A 20889-nucleotide genomic window follows, 5' to 3' on the forward strand; every position below is an offset into this window, starting at 1 on the left:
GACAGAGGAGTTCAGAAGGGTCTGACGACCGAAGTAGTGCAGACGTGCTAAAAGTGCAAAATTAAGATTCCTAGTAAATCAGCCCAAGAAAAGCTTACACGATCGCTGATTGCAGGCGACTGTAACGACAGCTAATCACAAAGGATCGGAAGGTAAAGTCGTCAGACGGGGTGAGAAGACACCGGAAAAGTGGCCACCTGGTTTCGTACCGACCTCACCCGGTTCCAGGTCCCGTCAAGCGCCATCGGTGTGATCGCCGCCAACACGGGAACCTCTCAGTGTGGAAAACCCTTCACTGACCACCTGGCAAGGGTTAATTACTAAGGATTTATTCACCCAACTGTCAGGTTTCGCCAAGTGTCAGCTTCCCACTCAGGCCCGTCAAACTCACTGAGCCCCTGAACAACCGGAGCATCAAGGAACCGTCACATAAACGCCGAACAGCTGAACGACCTCGAGCCATCCCCATCCACCACCAGCCACCAACCACGTGCACGTGAAGGAAGCGACCCTAATAATAGATCGATAGTTGATAGGCCAGGAATAAACCACAAATTAAAGGTAATCCACGTTTACGCTTTGTTATATTTGGAATCTCGAAGCCGTGTAAAGAAACCCTAAATATCCCCCACCCTACGGAACGACCCTGAGTTCGCGGTTCGTGCAGCCCTCTTAGAGAGTACTCACAGTAGAAACACAGATAGTTTCATGGATACGAGGTCTAGTATTCATAATTTTAGAAACTGTCGCGGTTTTCGTGAATCGTTCACGAAATAGCGATAATTTTTCATGAATTTATGAACGATTTTTTTTTGTGTAGGCACAACTTCAGTGGGGATTGTACTCTACCTGTTTTTGTTTTGTGTTAATGGTTCATGTTTTTTTTCAATGATGCTTTTTCTTGCTTGCTGTCCAACCTTCTCGGTATATCTGACCTGCTCAGGTCTGCTGCAAATATCATCACCTGTTGAGACACGAACCGATCCGAAGGTGTCGACCATAATGATTTACATCTCTTTACAACCACCTTCCCAGGGTTTTTTATCATTCTTGGTGCTACTCGTTCTTTTTCATTTGATAGCTGCTGCTGAGAATATCTCGGCGGCGGTATTTCTGCCGATACCGATAACCATTTTCGCGAGTCATTTAGCTGTCAGTCACTCCGACGGAGAGATCATCGGCAGTAAAATTTCTGCAGATAACGATATCTCGATTATCGATGCTTTATCCTTAGATCCCGTTGCTAGCCCGCTGACCGACCTTTGCTGTTTAGCTGATCTACTCACAACTAAAATCGAAACAAGCCGAAATGTGAACCGGCCCAGAGATGCCGACCAACATAACTTACATTCCTTTCCAGCCACCTTCTTGGGGTTTCTTCCTTGGTTTTTTCTACGACTTGTTTCAAGAGTGATCGTACTCGAATGACACGGCTCACTATATAATTTCATCCCTGAACAGGAAGTTAATAAATTTTAAAAAGTAATTCAAAACCCTCATGGGAGGGGTTTAAACCCCTAAAACCATCCCCTTGCGCACGGACCTGCCGTGATTGATCAAAGCCTGTTGAAATTGCATATTGAACCAATTGAATGATACTTGGGAGTAGTTCATCATACTCAACGTGCAACCTAAAGAGACTAAGATTATAGTATGATCAATAACGTAGATGGCCACGCCAATGCAGGTCAATTTTGGGATGGGAAGGAATGTTAGTCCAACACTTGTGACTATTATGACCGATGAATTCTCTGTATCATCCACAAGCGTCACAGGATAGGATTGGTGTTAGTAGGTAGGGAGATAAGTACTCACGCGCTTTGTCTTTTCATTTTAGATCAAAGTTTTCAGGTGTGCGACCTCCTGTAGAAATATGAATCCATTCAAATAGGCATTTTAAAAATTATTCTTCCGTGGGGCGTAATGAAAGGATAAAGTCGCGTGGAATATGATAGAGGTCTATTCATCTATAGACAATATGATCTTAGCAATATGTACGAAATCGTTCGCGATCAATTTCCAAGAATTGGAAACGAACAATTTGAACTTCGAACAGCCGGCCATCGGGAGTAATGCTTCTTATTAATACTTCAATAATCATTTTCAAAGTTTGCAGTACAAAGAAAGCGTACAAATGTATACAAGATATCCCAAATGACTGTGAAAAAATTCACTGCGAAATGTTAATGGCAAGTTGGCATCTCCACTCTCCGTATCAGACACGTTCCCATAATTGGGTTAAATACCAATTGCAAACGACTTGTTTATTATGCGTAACAAATATAATAAACACTACGACAGGGGATTCATCGGTGATCCAAAAGAAGAATGAATGGGAGAACAGCAATATTAGCAAATACCGACTACCATGTGAGCGGTGCAAATTCGAACGAGTGACGTAGAGTACTGCACTGGATGATTTTGAAGAAAGGACCAGGAGTGCGATTTTACGAAGTTTTAGCTTCCGATGTCCCTACATTTTCTCACAAAGTGAAGTTCTGGAGTGTTGAAATGTTTACCACTGTTTTAGGAAAGCAAAAGTACAAAGCTAGTGTCAGGCCTTCATGAGACCTCAAGAAGTCACCTTGGAGGTATTCGTAAATGTAGATTTGTCGGTAGACGGTTCCAGATTTCATAAAAAATACCTAATTTAACACATCTACAGATCGCTTGCAACATAAAACTTTTTGTGCAATTCGATAGCTTCAGCTTTTTTTTAAACGGTTTTTAAACCAAAGCTTTGGATGTTAAACCTTGGCGTGGAGGAGCCGGTATATTAATATATGCTGTTACTTAGTGTAGAATTAGATTTTGTCCTTTACGGCTATTATTCAACCGCCAGAAGAAACTTAAAACGTTGGTACACAATCGAGAATAGCGAATCAGAAAAGGTGACTATATGTCAGTGATTCCGTGATTAAGGTCCGTCTAGGTTAAGTCTTCGGTACGGAGCAATACCTTGACCTAGGAATTCCTAGCATGTTGTTAGTCGCCTCTTACGACATGAGAGCAGTTCCCAGAGGTTCTGTTCTTGGCTGAAATAGTGCAAAAAGATTTCAGCCCGCCGGACACCACGCGGCTTCTTAGATACTCCTCTGAGACTAAATTCATTATGACTTTATTACGTTTTAATTTTTTTTTCGAAGTAGGGAAAAACCCCTTTGAGTGAAATTTCATTTAAATCTCTTCTCAAAAAGGCATAAAAAACCTACTTATCTTTTCCAAAATATGTATATACAATAAATTCTTAAACTATTTTTGCTCCCTCGGTTAAAAATTAAACCATAACGGAGCTGTGCCTAAGAGACTAAATTTGAAATGCTCTATCGGGGGGTCTAGAACAATCCTACTTTTAGGGGGATGAATCTTTAGACATACAGTGTCAGAAAGAGGGATTTGTTGCGTTAATAAATACCTCCGAAGACAACAATGGCCGACATTTAGCCAATTTCACGTTAATTGAAATTTCAAATCTGAATAATATTATTACTCGGTACATTTTTTGTCTCAGGTAGAACAATATTACCACAAACAAATCAATATCACTGATATACTCACTATCAGGAAACCTGCTTCTCTTTTAAACTAGACAAGTTTTGAATTGTTCTTTCTTTGGGTCTAAAACTTTATTCTGGAACAACAAATATCTAAGTTTATATAATATGGACACCATTATTTATTTGTCCGTCCATCTAGGAAACTAACTTTTTGTGAATAATTGGTATCAGAAAATAAATTTTTAGTTTATGGTGTATTTGTGGTCGTTGAATTTGATTAGTTATGTGTATTTATATTTATATTTATATTTAGAGAACTTGTTTCACAAACGAGCATCCCTTTGATCGAGAAGTCATTTTTATGTATATCGGCTTCAATTATTACAATGTTTGTTAGTATATATGTTATAGGAACATTAGTATAATATCTGATTCCTACTTCAATGGTTAGTGAGATAAAACTATCTTTGTGAATTAACCTTCCGAAATTGGTTGAAATTTTGAATACTTTCTCTTTGGATTTGCGATCAATTCACTAAAATATTATTACATTTTACCTTGAAAATACACCCAAAATCCGACGGGTATGTTTCTATTACATTTGGGTAAGATTCTATTATCTTTTCGGAAACTGACCACGCCATTGCGCATTGCGGTATTGAACTCATAGTCTCGCAAAGGTAGAATGACGAATTTCGGTTGCTGTTATTGTATGTGTATCACATAACCAAACACTTTTTCAGAATGTGTCAGCCTCGGCTCTGTTCGTATGTAGGATAATTCTGTCGATTTCTATGATGGTGTTAGTATCGGGTCAAACCAGCCGGTATTCTGGCGGATTTCTGCCCAAATTCAGACCGGAATCTGCCCCAATATTGGCAGAAACCAGCCGGAATAACGGATTTTTTTTATTAGGAAGGTTGGACCGTGAAATAAAAATTTTAGGCAGTTTTCGGATCCGGTACAGTTCCCGATCCGGACCAGTTCCCAAACCCGGACCTCCCTGATACCGGATCCGGACCAACACCAGGATCCGGACACGTTCCCAGATCTGGACCAGTACCCGGACCAGTCCCTGCATCTAGCCCATCCCCTTACCATGTCCGGACCTGAACCAGGCGCCCAGACTTGGTGCTTAGATCCAGACAACTGTCTGGATCCGGACCCTCGGTTCGGATGCGTGGATCCAAACCGTAGGTCTTGCTTCTCCTACATGACGGGAAGGATTGTAATAAAAAATCTAATAGCAAGACGTTTAATACTGAAACGGTCCCAACAAAAAATTCTCCAAACGGCAATAGCAACACATTCAAATTTTCTCTGCATCGCACTCATGTTTCATCAATTCTTATACAATAAATATTAACGCGTCAGATTGTCTGGAAGTGTGTAGCACGTCGCTTGTCATTGTATTTCGCATCAAGCGAAGCAAACACAATGTGGATAAAGACGAGTTTTAGTCTACTTTCTACTTCTGCCGCAGTCAGACGTACAATCGAGCCAAGTGAACAACAGGCCTCTCGATCTAGCGTGCATTGTCTCGAGAACAAAGGAAATATCGGATTATTCTTGTCATCATGAGTAAAGTTGACGAAAAAGCTCTACTCCGACCCAACGCTGCGGTCGTTGACTTTAAATTTTGTTTAAAACGACCGAGTTTTAGTGAAGTGGAATACCTTCTGAAGGTAAAAATGCAACTTAGGCTTGCGGAAGTCTTGTACCTTCAGTATCATCATCTTCGCAATGTAGTGTTAATATCATTCAACACGTTAGCACAAGCCGAGCGTTTCGTTTTGAAGAACAACTTAAAACACGTGGTTGAAAGTGACAACGTTGGAATTAAGATTCTCGTATACATTGAGAATGATTATATAGATGTAAGGTTATATGACCTATCACCTCGTACCCCTCCTGAGCCAATTGCAAAATGCATGTCGCAATACGGAGAAGTAGAATCCGTTACACCTGATACTTGGAGAAACTTCTTCCCGGGTACTCCTAACGGCGTTTTTGTAGTGAGGATGCGGGTTGAAAGGCCTATACCCTCCTACTTGGCAATAAAACTCAATACTCACGGAACTACAATTATGCAAACTACGCTATGCACTCATGAGGGGAAAACTCCTACGTGCAAGTATTGTAATCAGACAGCTCATCATGGACAACCTCGCGCGGAAGATGCAGAGGAAAATGCATCTCAACCGATTGCCGACTCATCTACGGCAAACCAACCTAAAACATAGTTTTCAATACCAATGCCTGAACCACAAACGGTGGCCAAATTTGTGGCAGCTGTTCAGAGCATAATGACAACCGCAAAAGAATCATCCAGCACCCCAAAAGCAACTGTAAGCAACATCGGCAACGAATGCAGTAACAATGACGACGGATTTATACTGATCAACAATAAGTGCAAGAAGCAAGGGAGAACATCTGATCCCGGACACCAAGCCAGCTTAGACCGGGACGTGAAAAACAAGAGAGAATTAAATGACCCCCCTGACGCTGTTTGCCAACAGACCTCGCGAAAAAAGGTCTCTGCTCGCAATAAAAAGTTGCGCGCACGAGATCCAATTAATTAATTCTTGTTTGTTTTTTTTTATTTTTACATGTATTGTAAACGTATAAATGATCCACGGCTCCGTTAAGCTACCGCTATGGGCCGTGTCAAATAAACGAATTAAAAAAAAAGACGAGTTTCGATTTTCTCTACACGACACATTTCGTATTTGAAGATCGGCTCATACTCGGCTAGCTTCAAAGTACAGTCAGAAAAAAAACCGACTCGGAATAGTGGTGGGATATTTCTGTCGGTGTTAAATTGAAATTTCTTCTCTATCACGGACGGCAACAGCAAGGTAGCGACTGCACAAACAAAAAAAAATATTTTGCTTATTGGCCAGGAATTCGCTCTAGTTACTCCTCTGTGCGAAGAATGAGATTATCAAATGAATTTGATCGAAGTAGGCTTCCGTTTGGTTTTGTTGTTGTTATTGAAAATACAAATCACATTCGTCGTAATGTAGAATAAGGCAGAATATCTTCTCACAAACTGTGTTTTATTGGATTCTGAGATGATTATAACTTTCATTGGTTTAGTTTTCGATAAAAATACACTAAAAAACTCAGTTTGGACAAGGAAAACTTTTTTTCAAATAACTTTTTTCCCTTGAAAGCGCCCATCTTGAATTTTTGATGGTAGGTAAGGAACATAATTACCTATCTTGGAACAATGTTTCATCCAAACCAAAGATGTTTTTTTGTAAATCGACTTTAAATTTTTAAAATCGATGTTTTCCAGTGTAGGAGTCGACGAAGAATTGTTTCAATATTTTTATTCAAAAATTTGATTAATTTTTAAAAATCACTCCTACAACATTTTTTGCAGGATTTGTCATTTTTAGACTATATCCATTTGAAAAAAAAAAAAATTGGTAAAAAAAGTTTGACCCTTTTCAAAAGAAAGTCTAGATCATTTTTGAAAAAAAAAACAAAGTATGCAGAGTGAATTTTGTGACAAAGTTCTCATGTACAGAATGTTTCATTAAAATCTGAAGGGTGCTGCCAACATTTGTTCGAGTTGGCGCGAAATTCGTTTAAATGCTTTTTTCATATTCTCATGCTCGAATATTTTGAATTTCGATGTATGTGTACCGATATTTCGGTATTTCTATTAGAGATAACGAAATAACTGTTTTAATACAAGCCATCAGAAGATAATTAAAATTATAACATTCGTATTAACACAGCTGATCAAGACGAACAAACTATGTCTCTAACCGTCAATTACTGATTCTGATAGTTTAAGTTTTTGGTTTGGCCATGTTTTCTTTTACAGAATTTTAGAACTCGAATATTGATTTCTTTTCTTGTATATAGCGCTCATGTCATGTATAACAAAAATGTAATATGTACACACTTAGTTGAGCTCGGCACAGCCGAGTAATCGGTAAATGTTCATAATAATATCTCGGCAAAGTCCTATTTGTTTTCGGATTTTCAGCGAAATATTTCCCGAGTCTGAGCAAATAATTGTAGCTTTTACTGAGATCTCCGTGAAAAATGAATTTGCCGAGTGCCGGGCTGTTCAAATCTCGGCAAAAGGTGCTAAAAATGTTGAGATTCGGCGGAAAAAATCAAGTGGGTGTAGTCTAAAGTTTACAATGAATATTAACAATAATGAAATACTAGTGTTCATAATTGAATTTTTAGGAACCCCAATCATCGGGTAAATTTTGTATATAAACAGATCGTCAAAAGCAGTGATGCTATGAAAATTGAAATTTTCGTCAATCTTCAGGGCATCAATCAGTTTTTGCTTAATAACTTTTTCCACAAGTATCAGATCGTTTTGTAGTCTTCTTGACTTTGTTTCCTTGACAAATTTCCTATTAAAATCAGACATCTATTTATTTTTAGGGGCAACGGGCGACTCTTGGAAGAATTAATTTGCAAAAGACAATTTCCCCATACGAAATCCCATGTAAACTCTAAACAGTAGGCGCAAAAATATAGTTTCATCGATCGCGCTAAAAATTTGCAGAGTTGTTCTGGGAGCTAAATGGGACCCAAAAAGTTGCTCGGAGCTAGATTTTATTTTTTTATATAACCATGTCTCACTCTAATGGGCACCGCTGGGCTATATAACAATTTTGAAACCAATTTAAATAATTTCATGCGTGGATAATCGTAGTACCAGTTCATATGGGGATTTTGAAAAAAATGGAACAATTGCAAATCTACTTCTCATAAATTTGCAATTGATTATATTTTTTTGGTTCATCTGTTGACTACTATTAGACCTATCTAATCAATTTTTTGCTTATTGAAAATACACCGGAATAAGAAAAACCCAATAACAAATTTGTTTCAGTTTCTTTATTTTTAACACACAGTTATTGTTTTTTGGTATGAGATCAGACGGCTTAGTAATGCTGATGGATGTTGGCATAACTTTCGCCATGTGGATGATGAGCATGGCCGTTGCGCTGAACATGAGGCTGGAATCCGGTGTGATGATCCGAGGAGTAGTCAACCACGCGATGAGTTCCATCAGCTTCATCCAGAGTGTACTGACCCTTGACATGGTCCCCGTCTCGCTGTTCCCACTGGCTCTTGTGGTCATGGGTGTGACTATCCTTGACACCATACTCGTACTTATACTTGGGATGGCTGTGGTGATCATCATAAGCCGAAACGGCGATGGCTAGGCAAACGACCAGGGCGATAATCTGTCAGGAAGAGACATGAAACCAGTTTTATCATTTTACTCTTTTCACCAGTGCCGTGATCTGCTACTACCTTGAACATCTTGAAGCTGATGCTGATTTGCAGCTGAAAACTCATGCAACTGGAAAGCTGGAATTGGACTGATGACTTGTCTTGCACGGAGCAGAATATTTATACCGAAAACAAGTTGTCTTTTCTTCCACGGCATCTTAAATGTTTGTCCGCAGGCTAAACGATCCAAACGATTTCGCACCTACTCAAGTGCCATACAGCTTAATTGAAAGTACATTTTTTTACGCTCGTTCAGTTTTCCATATTAACCTTGTTATAGACTATGTAAAGTAGCCAGAAACTCACGGTTCGCTGACTATATCGTACTCGTGGAGCGCGCAAATTCGAATATCCCCCGATCGAACAATAATCAATCATGTATAGCAACCAACTTATATGTGCGCAACATGCATTTTTTGCCTTTGATCGCTTGACAAATAGTCGGGCGAAATTTGTATTCGATCGTGTGGTCATACTTGTTACAAGAATGGAAAATCAACCCTACAGTACGCCAAGGCGCTTCGTATAAATATTCTTCCGCAGCACCTAGTAGGTATCAGTCAAGTTCCAACGTTTGATTTGAACAACAATCGCTCCAACATCCAAGATGTTTAAGGTTTGTCGGCATCGATGTTCCAGCCATAGTTTAATTGGATAACTAATTAGATCAATTATTTAATTTTAATTCGCAGATCATCGCTCTGGTTGCCTGCTTTGCCGTCGCCGTAATGGCCATTGACGAAATCTACAGCTATCCAAAGTACAAATTCGAGTACGGTGTCAAGGATCTGCACACCCATGACCACAAGAGCCAGTGGGAACACCGTGATGGCGATCATGTCAAGGGTCAGTACACTCTGGATGAAGCCGATGGAACGCACCGCATTGTTGACTACACCTCAGACCACAAAATTGGATTCCAGCCGCATGTTCAGCGCAAGGGACACGCCCACCACCCCCACGGAGAAAGTTATGCAAACATCCACCAGCACTACTGAAACCGATCGAATACCAAAGAGCTAGACCAAATTTTGAAAATATAGATTCCAATTGAAAACCGTCGCTGGAATTTCGAAGAGGATAATTGAGAGAAACATCAAATATGTATGACATTCCATACATTTATAGTGTTGCATCGAATCCCCAATTTCAGGTACGTTAACGGTCACTGTTTCACGGCCAATTACAAATGACCGAGTGTTGTTTGAAAGTTGCAATTCACATAAACCGCACCGTCCACCGTCGCGGAGAGTGGGCGTGTGCATCAATAGCTACTTGAAATGTGCAACGAAGTCTGTCAATGATCTCGCGGAGGTGCGTCTGATAGACGGCGTCGGAACGGCATCGTGTGTAATTATGTAAACGCACATCTCGACAAACGTGTGCTTATTGCATGTGAGGCAAACGTGTGCCAGATCTAATTGCGTTGCGCCGTGAGACAGGGCATTGGTGTTTTTTTTTGTCTTTTTACACAGGGCAATATAAACTCCTTTTCGATTGCTGAGCTCTTTCTCGTCTTATCGAGAGCTGGTTTGCGAGCCGTTGAGGTCTTTGGTGTAGGGTTATTGCCAGTTCCGGAAGTTTACAGTTTTGATGAAATTGTGTTCGAGATGCTGGAGCTATGCTTATCTTAGAAAGAAGCAGATTTTACTTTTCTTATAAAAGATAGGAATAAGAAGCATTTACTCTTAGAAAATTTTTCCGAGGAAAAGGCTTGAGTCATATACTTAACCCTTTCATGCCCAACATTATTCTAGTGAAGGTAGGGTTTCAAAGCAATTTTTCCTTGAAAACGGTGAAGTCAAGAAACACGAAAAACCTTTTTTCATAAAGACAGGTGCTTCCCTCACAGTGTTGGAAGCTGCTCAACATTTACCTTCCAATGCTCAATACAATTCTCCTAGAATATTTACTATAGTACACTTTCGTGGAAACCGTACCAAAAGACAGCCTAAATTGATAAGTTTTATCAGTTTTAAATTATACTGGAACGCTACGAAGATATATGAAAAATTCATTTTCCGTCATCAACGTAAACTGTTCCTGGCAGCACTGCTCCATCGGAATCCAATCAGACTAATTGTAATAACTGCAGTTCTAGAGTTGATCCTTGTAACTGATAATACTCAAATGAAAGGCAATAGTCACATTTATTAGCCTTACTTGTTTTGTGAGCAAATCTTGCCTTAATCAAAAGCTATAGCTGTTTAAAAACGTTGTTGTCCACAAACAACATGAGCATGAATGGGTTAAATATTGATAGTATAGAAAACTGTCCGCAATCCACTTTCAATTCAGTTATCTGAATATAACTCCAGTTGTTATAATATCAATCATAGTCCCCTCTCAAAACCCTCATGCTCGTTTGGCTGCACTTTTTGACAGTCCGTTTACACTTTGCTAGTCTGTGTATAAAGTGTCTGTAATGTAGATGTAAAGCTTGTAACCCGTCAGGGTAACAATTTAGCACTGAGTGGAAATATACCCTGTTTTGTGTATACACTCCGTGGAGTGTATTTGTTTACTTAAAGTTATGCTCCCCGCTGTTCGATACCGTTCACATTTAGTTTGTATTTTTTTTGTATAGTTTCGCGTTTGTGAACGGTTTTGTTCGTGCTGATAGGTTAGATATTTTTTGTTTTATGTTTGTGTATAATTAACATAGGGTTTAGATAGGTCTCCGCTCTCCTCTTGCAAAAATAAGTATACGTTGGTTATGCTGCTCACCGATGACAGCTATGCGACGAGGCAGTTGGTGTTTTCGGTCGAGGTGGAAGGCGGTCATCGTAAAATAGTTAGAAAGTGACGGACCACGGCAACGAAAAGACGTCCAGAAAATTATTGTTTTTATTTCGGGACAGTTTCCCGCCACCGTAACCAACGTTCAGTGCGCGTGTGCGACGGTCAATTTCTGTCGAAAGTGCCGGCCCGTGGTCCGGGTGCTCGTTTGTTTAGTGGTGCTGGATCGCCGTCGGGGGAAGCTAATTCCCAAGGAGCTTTCGCTTTCTCGACTAACCGTTAAGGATCCGACGCACCCGCTGCTCTCCCTGCAGAGGATAAGTCGAACGAGCCTTGCTCTCCTCTGCAGCTAACAGTCAAGGAGAGGGAAGCAGGTAGGACGACGGCTCCACCTGGGAAGAACACTGCGATGTCTTCCGGGATTCCTTGCGGGGAGCAAGGGAATCCGTTGATTCGTCACCAACGTCGCTAAAGAGGTTCCAACAAAAAAGCCAAGCTCACCTCTCTAGTTAATTGTTAAGGACCGATGCCGAAGCAGCCAACGTAAATAGAGTGAACTCGGCCGTTGTTGTCCCGTCCGGTCGGAGGAAACCGCTCGCAGCAGTGCGTCATCAACAGCAGTGTGCAGTGAAGGGAGAGTTGGTGGAAATAAACACGGTAAAATTAAATTTATTTGTGTTCTATTAGTTTGTCGTGTTATGAAAATCCGAAATTCCGGTAGAGGCACCTAGGCCGCCCTGAAAATAAGGGTCCGCCGGGCAAACAAGAACCCGAGTAGTGGACTAACCCCTACTTACAAGCTACATGACCTATCACCACGTACCCCTCCTGATCTAATTGCAAAATACATGTCGCAATACGGAGAAGTAGAATGCGTTACACTTGATACGTGGAGAAATTTCTTCCCGGGTTCACCTAACGGTGTTCTTGGGCTGAGTAGGGTAAAAGGGTATAATACGCCCCACCGGGGCAAAACGCCCCTCTTTGATTCCCAGGATTCCTGAATTATCTAAAATGTAAAAATGACTGATAACAGTATCGTTTCATAAAGTCAACGTACTAAGTTAAATTGGTATTTTTAATATATTGCAAAACAACAATATACACAAAAGTTCCAAAAGAGCTACTTTGATGTAAGCTCACACTTTTTCCAGTAGCATTACAACCAATTAGAAACCGTGGGATTTGATAGATCTATTTCGAGTAGCTTATTGGAATATTATAGTTACTATCTTAGTTTTTAGCTTGGCTTAAAACTATGTGTGTGTAGAATTATTCATGTATTCACAACAGCTCATCACCGGCCAAAACGCCCCACCCATTGTTGTGGGGCATACTCACCGATTGCTGTGGCGCATACCGTTCTCTTGTTGTGGGGCATATTACACTTTCACCGGAGGCATTTTGCCCTGGGTGAAAGAAAAACTAGAATTTGGGCATCTTTGGAAAATGTTTAATAGTACTTGTATCAGGATGTTTTTAATAAAAAAATGAAACGGGTACTAATTTCTAACTAATATAACAATAAATTAGAGTAGTTAGTAAGAAGATCATAGTGTCGAATGGTGAAATATAGCAATTTTTGCTTAAGGGGGGCATATTATACCAGTTTACCCTATAAGGATCGAAAGACCTATCCCCTCCCACTTGACTATAAAACTCAAAACCCACGAAGCTGCTATTAACCAAACTACGTTATGCACCCATGAGGGGTAAACTCCTACGTGCAAGTATTGTAATCAGACAGCGCACCACGGACAACCTTGCGCGGAAGATACAGAGGAGAATGCATCTCTACCGATTGCCAACGCATCCACGGCAAACCAACCCAAAAAAGAGTTTTCAATACCAATACCTGAACCACAAACGGTTGCCAAATTTGTGGCAGCTGTTCAGTCCATATTGACAACTGCCAAAGCAGCATACAGCACCCCGAAAACCACTGTAAGCAACATCGGTGAAGAAGATAATAACAATGATTTTTTATTTATTCTTGACGGCTTAGTCAGTCTTTATACAATTAGTAGAACGTATTTTAATTTTGGGTCAAAAATTAAAATGCGTTCTACTAATTCTATAAAGACTAACTAAGCCGTCAAAAATAAATAAAAAACCACAGTAAGCCGTCACAGTCAAACTCTACATATAATAGATAATAACAATGACGATGGATTTCCATTTGTCACCCGTAAGTGCAAGAAGCAGGAAAGAACATCTGGTCGCGAGCACCAAAGCACTTTTAACGATGATGACTTTGATGTGAAGGACAGGAGAGAATTAAATGGTCCCCATGACGCAGTAGGCGAGCCGCGAAAGAAGGTCTCCGCTCGCAATAAAAAGTTGCGCGCGCGAGATCCAACGGACAATCAGTAATATTTTTTTTAATTTTTATTTTTTACATATTGTAAACATTTGAATGATCCACGGCTTCGTTAAGCTACCGCTATGAGCCGTGTCAAGTAAACGAAATAAAAAGAATCATTTTTCTATTCTAACTGAAACTGTCTCTGGCAGCACTTTTCCACCGAAATGCAATCAGACTATTTGCAATAGCTTCAGTTCTACGGATAATATTTGCAACTGTTGGTATTTAAATGAAAGGTAGTGGTCACAGTTATTGGCCTTGCCTGTTTTTGTGTGCAAATCTTGCTAATTCAAAAGTTATGGATGTATAAAAACGTTGTTGTTTATAAAAATCCGTTTAAATTATCCTAGTGGTTCAATTATGCCGTATTCAGTACAATACATACACATACATAAAATAGATCGACACCCACGAACTTGAGATGCTATGTGTCGACAGTGAAACGCTTGAAACCAGTGGCGGATCCAGGAGGAGGGTTCGGGGGTGCTGACCCCGCCAAAAATTTTCAACTTGTTAAGAAATTTCATATAAGTTTCAATTTTGAAATAGTTTTAAACTCAAAATCATTTCAAACCAAATTTCAGACCCACTAGGAAAGTTTATTTTGGAGGCAATAGGAAATTTTATTCGTGGACAGGGGAGTTGATGGAGAAGGGGGGTTTAGGGAAGGGTGGTGTTTGATGTGTGTGTGTGGGGGGGGAGGGGTGCTAACTTCTCACCGGATACTCCTAGCTACGACCCTGTCAAAATACAGAAAACCTATTAGTCAAAAAATTCGCCGGGATTAGGCTGACGATGTTCAAAGTGATTGCATAACCTTTCTATAGTAGAAAGGCAAAAACATGGGCATGATGGGGTTAATATTTATCGCCACTCAGAAACAGCCGAACCTTCGGCTTCTGTACATGAGTGCAACGAAGTGACTGTACTCAAATTCGCTTGCGTGTGTCAAACACACAGCACTCATTCGGATACTAGACGGCTATGGCAGTACTCAGCAGCTAGGCTTGCCGCTAGCTGTGACTGTGTTTTAGGTGCTAGTCGAAATAAAAGTTAAACAGGCCATACACGATACGATTGGTCGTACGACCGGTCGTACGATTTGGGTCGCAACGACCGTCTGAACGATTATCGTAACGTGTGTGCCTCTGTCGTACGACTTGTAGTACGACCGGGTCGAATCGTATGGTAGTTTGGCATGCTTAAAAACTGGTCGTACGACCAGTTGTATGTATGAGTGAAAGTTTGTAAGTATATGTTTTTTCTGCCACATTCGGCAATGAATCTGTTTTGATTGTCGTGCAGATTCATTCACCTAGTGATGTAATTGTGCATTTCTTTTTGGCGATAATAGTTGCAGCGGAGAAGATCTGTACGCTGACTACTCGTAATATTCGGCATGGAAAATGTTGTAATTTGTCAGGACAGCTTATTAGAATATATTGGCTCGATTGGCACGTTCCCCATATTATTATTTATGTAGTTTTACATTTTTTATAAAGGAAATGCATACAATTCGCTCAAACTTTCTAGACATTTTCCCTATATACCAATCGACTTAGCCCAATGATTTGGGTTAATGTTTCTCTCTCTATGTTTTTTATAGTAAGGTTTAAAAAGATTCAAAAATCTGGCCTGTAGTATATTGGTACTGTGTGAGATTCGCGACTCTCTTTCGAATCTAACCACAAAAATACTCCTTACTCTTTGTTCGCCCTTCTTCTCCACGGAACTATATCAAGGTATTATTTCGTGGGGGAGAGGGGGAGCGTTGTGCTTTCTTCGCATCTATTCCTTTGGCCCCCGAGTTTTCCGCAGCTGTCTCGGAACCTCACTTGATGCATGAAATGGCTCGTCCTTTAAATCATTTTGCTTTCGGTCTTTTCTTGTTTTTCGTCTCCATCTATTACGTCGCCATTTTGTTCCCGTCTCAGTGAACCGTGTAGCTGCTGATTTCCGTGGGTCAATAAGCTGCCAGCCTTTTTGCGATCTGCTAGGACAGTCCACGGCGGTGAAATCACCCTACTCCGATTAAGTTTTTCGACGGAGGAATTTCTGGAATGTGTTATCCAGTGGATATGAGAGCTTTCATTATTTAATTGGTCCAATTGAAGGTATGGACCTAGACTGCTGGTACCCAGAATTCCGGATGTGACCGATTCATGATCGCATGAACACAGTAGGTTCACGCTTGAGGCTGCGTTTGAAAATTTATAGGTGCTGAGACGTTCATATAATCACCGGGATGTTATCATGTCTGCTAGAACGCGAGGCAGGTTACGATTTTTATGACGCCATGATGTTTGGATGTAAGCGTCATCTTTTTGTTTGGTCGCCCTGAAGACATTGCACAGTGCAGAGTTAAAAATTATCGAATCTCTTTTTTGACGACTGAAAATGAACCTGATGCGACTCGCGGTGAATAGAAAAAATTTTCATTCAAATATCCATGTTCATCATTCAGTTGAATATCGTACAATATATTCATTCACTAATTATCTAGGAAAATGTTTTCAAATGCCGGTAAAGCAAATGAAACAACAATCATCATCGCTTCCATTGTGCCAGAGCCTACTTTGATGCGTTTGATTCGTTACTGCACGGTCGCTTCGTGTAATAATCGGAGATGGATGAAAATCTGCATGGATGAAAGGGCGGTTTGTTCGTTTGACGTTTTCAGCTGCGTCGCTGAATATTGAAAATAAATGCGGCTGAATATGATCAATTTTCATTCAATGAATTTGAATATTTTTAACTCTGGCACAGTGGTTGGAAACGCCAAAAACCTATTTTAATCCACCTAGCGGTGCAATTGTGCCTTTCTCAATCATGAATCACGAGAATGTGTGCGTTGTTTATATTCATTAAAAGCTTTTAAATGCATATACTACATTTTATTATTGTACATCACATGACAACTATATACAGGAAAATAAATCATTATTCGAGTTCTAAAATTTTGAAAAAGAAAAAACAGCCACGGTAATATTGAACTGAAAAAAGGTGCAAAATCGGCAAAGTCCCAAAAAGTCGATTTTTATAAAAAAATTTTTTTTTTGAGATAACATAAAATCTCGACGTTTCATACATTTTAAAGATGTTTGGCATCAAAAATACGAATTCGATTTCTGAAATTTCATGGGGTCCCCCCTTTGAATAAAAAATTTGAGTTCCGGCTGAACGGACCGTTCAGTCTATATTTCCGGAACCATACAAGCGGTCCGTGCGAAATGTTACAGACATCTGTGGGGATAATATAGCTATCATTTGGGACTAAGTTTGTGAAAATCGGCCCAACCATTTCCGAGAAACTGATATGAGTTTGCTAGTTATGAAAGATGGCCGCTTTTCCCGGGCACTTCCGGAACCGTCTATGGTGGTCAATGTAGTCAACGAAAGTTTGTTTGGCCGTCGGTGGCCTAGAACTGCAAAGTTAAGTTATTTGAGAGACATTTTAGCGAAATTTTTACCTTTTTACATTTCTTATAAAAGAAATGTATAGAATTCGCTCAAACTTTCAAGATTTTTTCCGAGGCCCGGAGGGCCGAGTCTTATATACCAATCGACTCAGCTCGACGATTTGGGACAATGTCTGTGTGTGTGTGTCTGTGTGTGTGTGTGTGTATGTAACGGACAAATTCTCATTCGTGTTTCTCAGCAATGGCTGAACCGATCTTATCCAAACCAATTTTAAATGAAAGAACTAAAAAACAGTATGAACGCTATTAATTTGTTTTTGATTCTGATGTTTAGTTTCCAAGATATGAATGTTTGAATGTGTAAAAATGGCGTTTTTTGCAGTTTCTTGGAATTATTTGCCGAAGTTGACAATATAGATTAACAATTTATATGTTTTTAGATAGCTTTAACAAATATCTTTCGAACAAGCTATAGATTGTTGTAATCGGACTATTATCAAAAGAGATATTTAACATTAAATGCGGACGAAAGATTTTTATCATTTCCCATTGCCAGAAATATGACCAAAAACATGTAATCTATTTTTAACGCCAAAACGGCTTATTTTAGGTCAATAGTATCTTCGGAGAATTTAATGGAAGCAATATGCCCTTTCTTTTGGTATTGTGCTTTTGCTGATTAATCCCCCTATGAGTGAGATATTTTCACAAATTTTCTTGGAAGTGATTATATCGAAATGATGCCTTCTACAAATTTGTAGCTCTTACTTTTGCGAATAACTTTACTGAAGACTTCAAATATCTATTTTGAATACTTTAAAAGTTATGGCTTGTTGTTTGTGGATTACTCTTTGTCGCCTATTTATTGTTCAATATAGTAATAATCCATTGAAATAAGCCAAACATTATTTCGATAAAACGAATTTTGTATTTCATTTTTCTATCTACAACCGCTAGAAATAATCACCGAACACTTCCAAGTTGTCTGGAAGAAACTTGATAACTTATCAGTGCAAAAATGTTCATTTGTGCGAACCTTCTGACTGCAATTTTTCTAACTCATGACCATCGGCTCGATCTGAAACATATCGGAAAATAAAAAGCGAAATAAATAACTCCAAGCAATGGCGTTGCCAAGAGAAGGTTTTGGGGTTTAACACCATACAACGCCCCCCCCCCCCCACCACACCCAAAAAAAATGGATTGATGCAGACTGATTCAATTCAATATTACAATAACAATTATCTGATCCGTACATTGATATCCTGTTGTTGTAAACATCATGAGGACTTTTGATAAATTGTCGGAATGGGGTCCTGATATGTAACTGATCTATTGGTCTTGATTTCACAGTTGTCTAATTGCATCAATATCAAAATCCTGCCTGAAAACATTCCAATAGAAAATTCCAGAGTTCTGTAATCAATCATAATCCTCAGATTTCTTTTCAAATTGAGCTCGTTTTTGTAGAGATGTACTGTAATAAGGATCTTTATTTAAAAGGAAGCGAAGTTAAAATTGATTTAATGTCTATGAAACATAGAACAGCTCACCAAAAAAATGCATAACTTTCAACATTTGCTAAAATGTTTTTGCCTTTCTCATTCACTCTAAAATTCGTCAATCTAATCCCGACCGGGAGGGCCGAGTGACATATGCCAATCGACTCAGTTCGTCGAGATCGGAAAATGTCTGTGTGTGTATGTATGTATGTGTGTGTATGTGTGTATGTGGAAAAAAATGTGACCTCTGTTAAGCAGAGATGGCTGGATCGATTTGCACAAAGTTTGTCTCAAATGAAAGGTACAACCTTCCCATCGGCTGCAATTGATTTTTTTATTGATTGGACTTCCGGTTCCGGAGTTACGAGTTGAAGAGTGCAATCACACAGCAAATTCCCATATAAACTGAAATGAAAAATTTTCAAAATCAAATTTGTATTTTTGATGCCAAATGACTTTATAATGCATGAAACATCGAGATTTGATGTAAACTCGAAAAAAATAATGTTTGACAAAAATTGATTTTTTGGGACATTTTTGCCTTTCTCATATAGAAAGGTTATCCAATCACTCTAAAAATCGTCAATCATACCGGCCCGGAGGGAGTATGCAGTAAGTGGTTGCTACTTTAAAATTAAAACTAGTTTAAAATTTCTTAACAAGTTGAAAATTTTCGGCAGGACCCGAACCTCCCGGATCTTACTATGTGATACTGAAACATCGCTTGAAACCAGCGGCGGTCAGTATCTCAAGATCGTGGCTGTCGATCCATTGTACGTATGTGCAAATCGAACTGAACATGTAATATTTAATTCCACCATTGTATTGAACATAACCAGCCATGGAATCGTAATCTGGACAAATGAGAAAAGCACAATTGCACCACTAGGTGCATTAAAACAGGTTTTCATTTTGGGAATGCGTCGAGTTGAGACGAAAACGTAATATGATTAATATCGAGGATAACACTTTCCGAATGTAGAGAGAAATTTATGAAAAATTACGATTTCCATTCGACTCTAGCAGGTTCTGATCGATTTTGATAAGAATTTGATTTTTGTTGTATGACCAATTATATGTATAGGTCAAATGTTCAAAAACAGTAATTTAAGGTCAAGATAACATCATTTTGAAACCGCCAATTTCGGAGGGTTAGTATCTTCGATGAGTTTTACAAACGTTAAACAGCGCATCATTTGATAAAATAATTTTGACGGTATATCGTCCAAGAAGTATTTATGGTGAATTTTCTCAGGTTAATATTCATGACTACAATAAAGTCTCAACAAATTCGCTAAAAACACGAACTCTGTTACTATTTTTTGAAAAATTAATTCTGCATAATTTTAAAACTTCAAAAATTACGGTTTCGGAATTATGCCGTTTGGACAGTAAGATCAATTTTCACCAAACCCCCACCAATTGTAAAATTGGTATTGTAAACAAAATGTAAGGGTGATACTTCAATGCTGATAGGTGGGTAAACAATCGTCAAAGGGGCGATACTATCATTTTGTCAATTTCAATAGCAAACACAAATTTTAATTTAATAATTTCAAATACTTCATGAAGTTTTGGGTTTCGATCAGTGAATCATGCAATCTAGGATGTAAAAAACACAATATTTCTTAAATAGGAAATAAAACCAAGTCTGGAAATATTCACTGTTGATTTTCTTTGAATGGTGTCACTGCTAGTATCGCTTTTTTCCAGAAAAAGCGTTGATATTTAGGTCTCAGTCGCGTTGAAAATTTGAGTAAAGTATAAACTTCATTCCGATTCAAAAAAAAATTCGATTTTTTGGCTCAGTACAATATACATAACCCCTTTAGGAAAATTCAGTTTTCCCACCACAATGCATTGATTGAGGAATTTAGATATTTTATTAACAGAGCAATTAGCAATAATTCGTTTGTATGTCTATTTTATGGGCCACTTTTTCGCTTTCCCATTGATTTGGTTTGAGATTTCTAGCACTGATGTTGTCCTATGCTGATTTGAGCGATTCTCTGTGTCCTGCCACAATCCCATGTAGTATGTGTTATCAAAAACATCGCGAAGCATCAAGTTCTAAATGTTCTCAAACG

At 39.1% G+C, this 20889-nt stretch overlaps 2 protein-coding genes across 2 annotated transcripts; one reads left to right on the forward strand and one right to left on the reverse strand.

The window, feature by feature from the left end:
• Positions 1–8422: 8422 nt before the first annotated feature.
• On the reverse strand, positions 8423–8854 carry LOC131694226 (cuticle protein 19-like). Its single transcript, XM_058982748.1, has 2 exons — positions 8799–8854; positions 8423–8728 (listed from the first exon to the last, which is right to left on the reverse strand). Exons 1-2 carry the CDS (start codon positions 8841–8843, stop codon positions 8423–8425), a joined length of 351 nt encoding a protein of 116 aa, XP_058838731.1. The 5' UTR covers positions 8844–8854.
• Positions 8855–9323: 469 nt separating this feature from the next.
• LOC131694229 (cuticle protein 19-like) lies at positions 9324–9831 on the forward strand. The gene is made up of 2 exons (XM_058982752.1): positions 9324–9393; positions 9470–9831. Exons 1-2 carry the CDS (start codon positions 9385–9387, stop codon positions 9773–9775), a joined length of 315 nt encoding a protein of 104 aa, XP_058838735.1. The 5' UTR covers positions 9324–9384; the 3' UTR covers positions 9776–9831.
• Positions 9832–20889: the final 11058 nt, after the last annotated feature.

This window comes from Topomyia yanbarensis, chromosome 3, assembly GCF_030247195.1.
Source record: "Topomyia yanbarensis strain Yona2022 chromosome 3, ASM3024719v1, whole genome shotgun sequence".
NCBI lineage: Eukaryota > Metazoa > Arthropoda > Insecta > Diptera > Culicidae > Topomyia > Topomyia yanbarensis.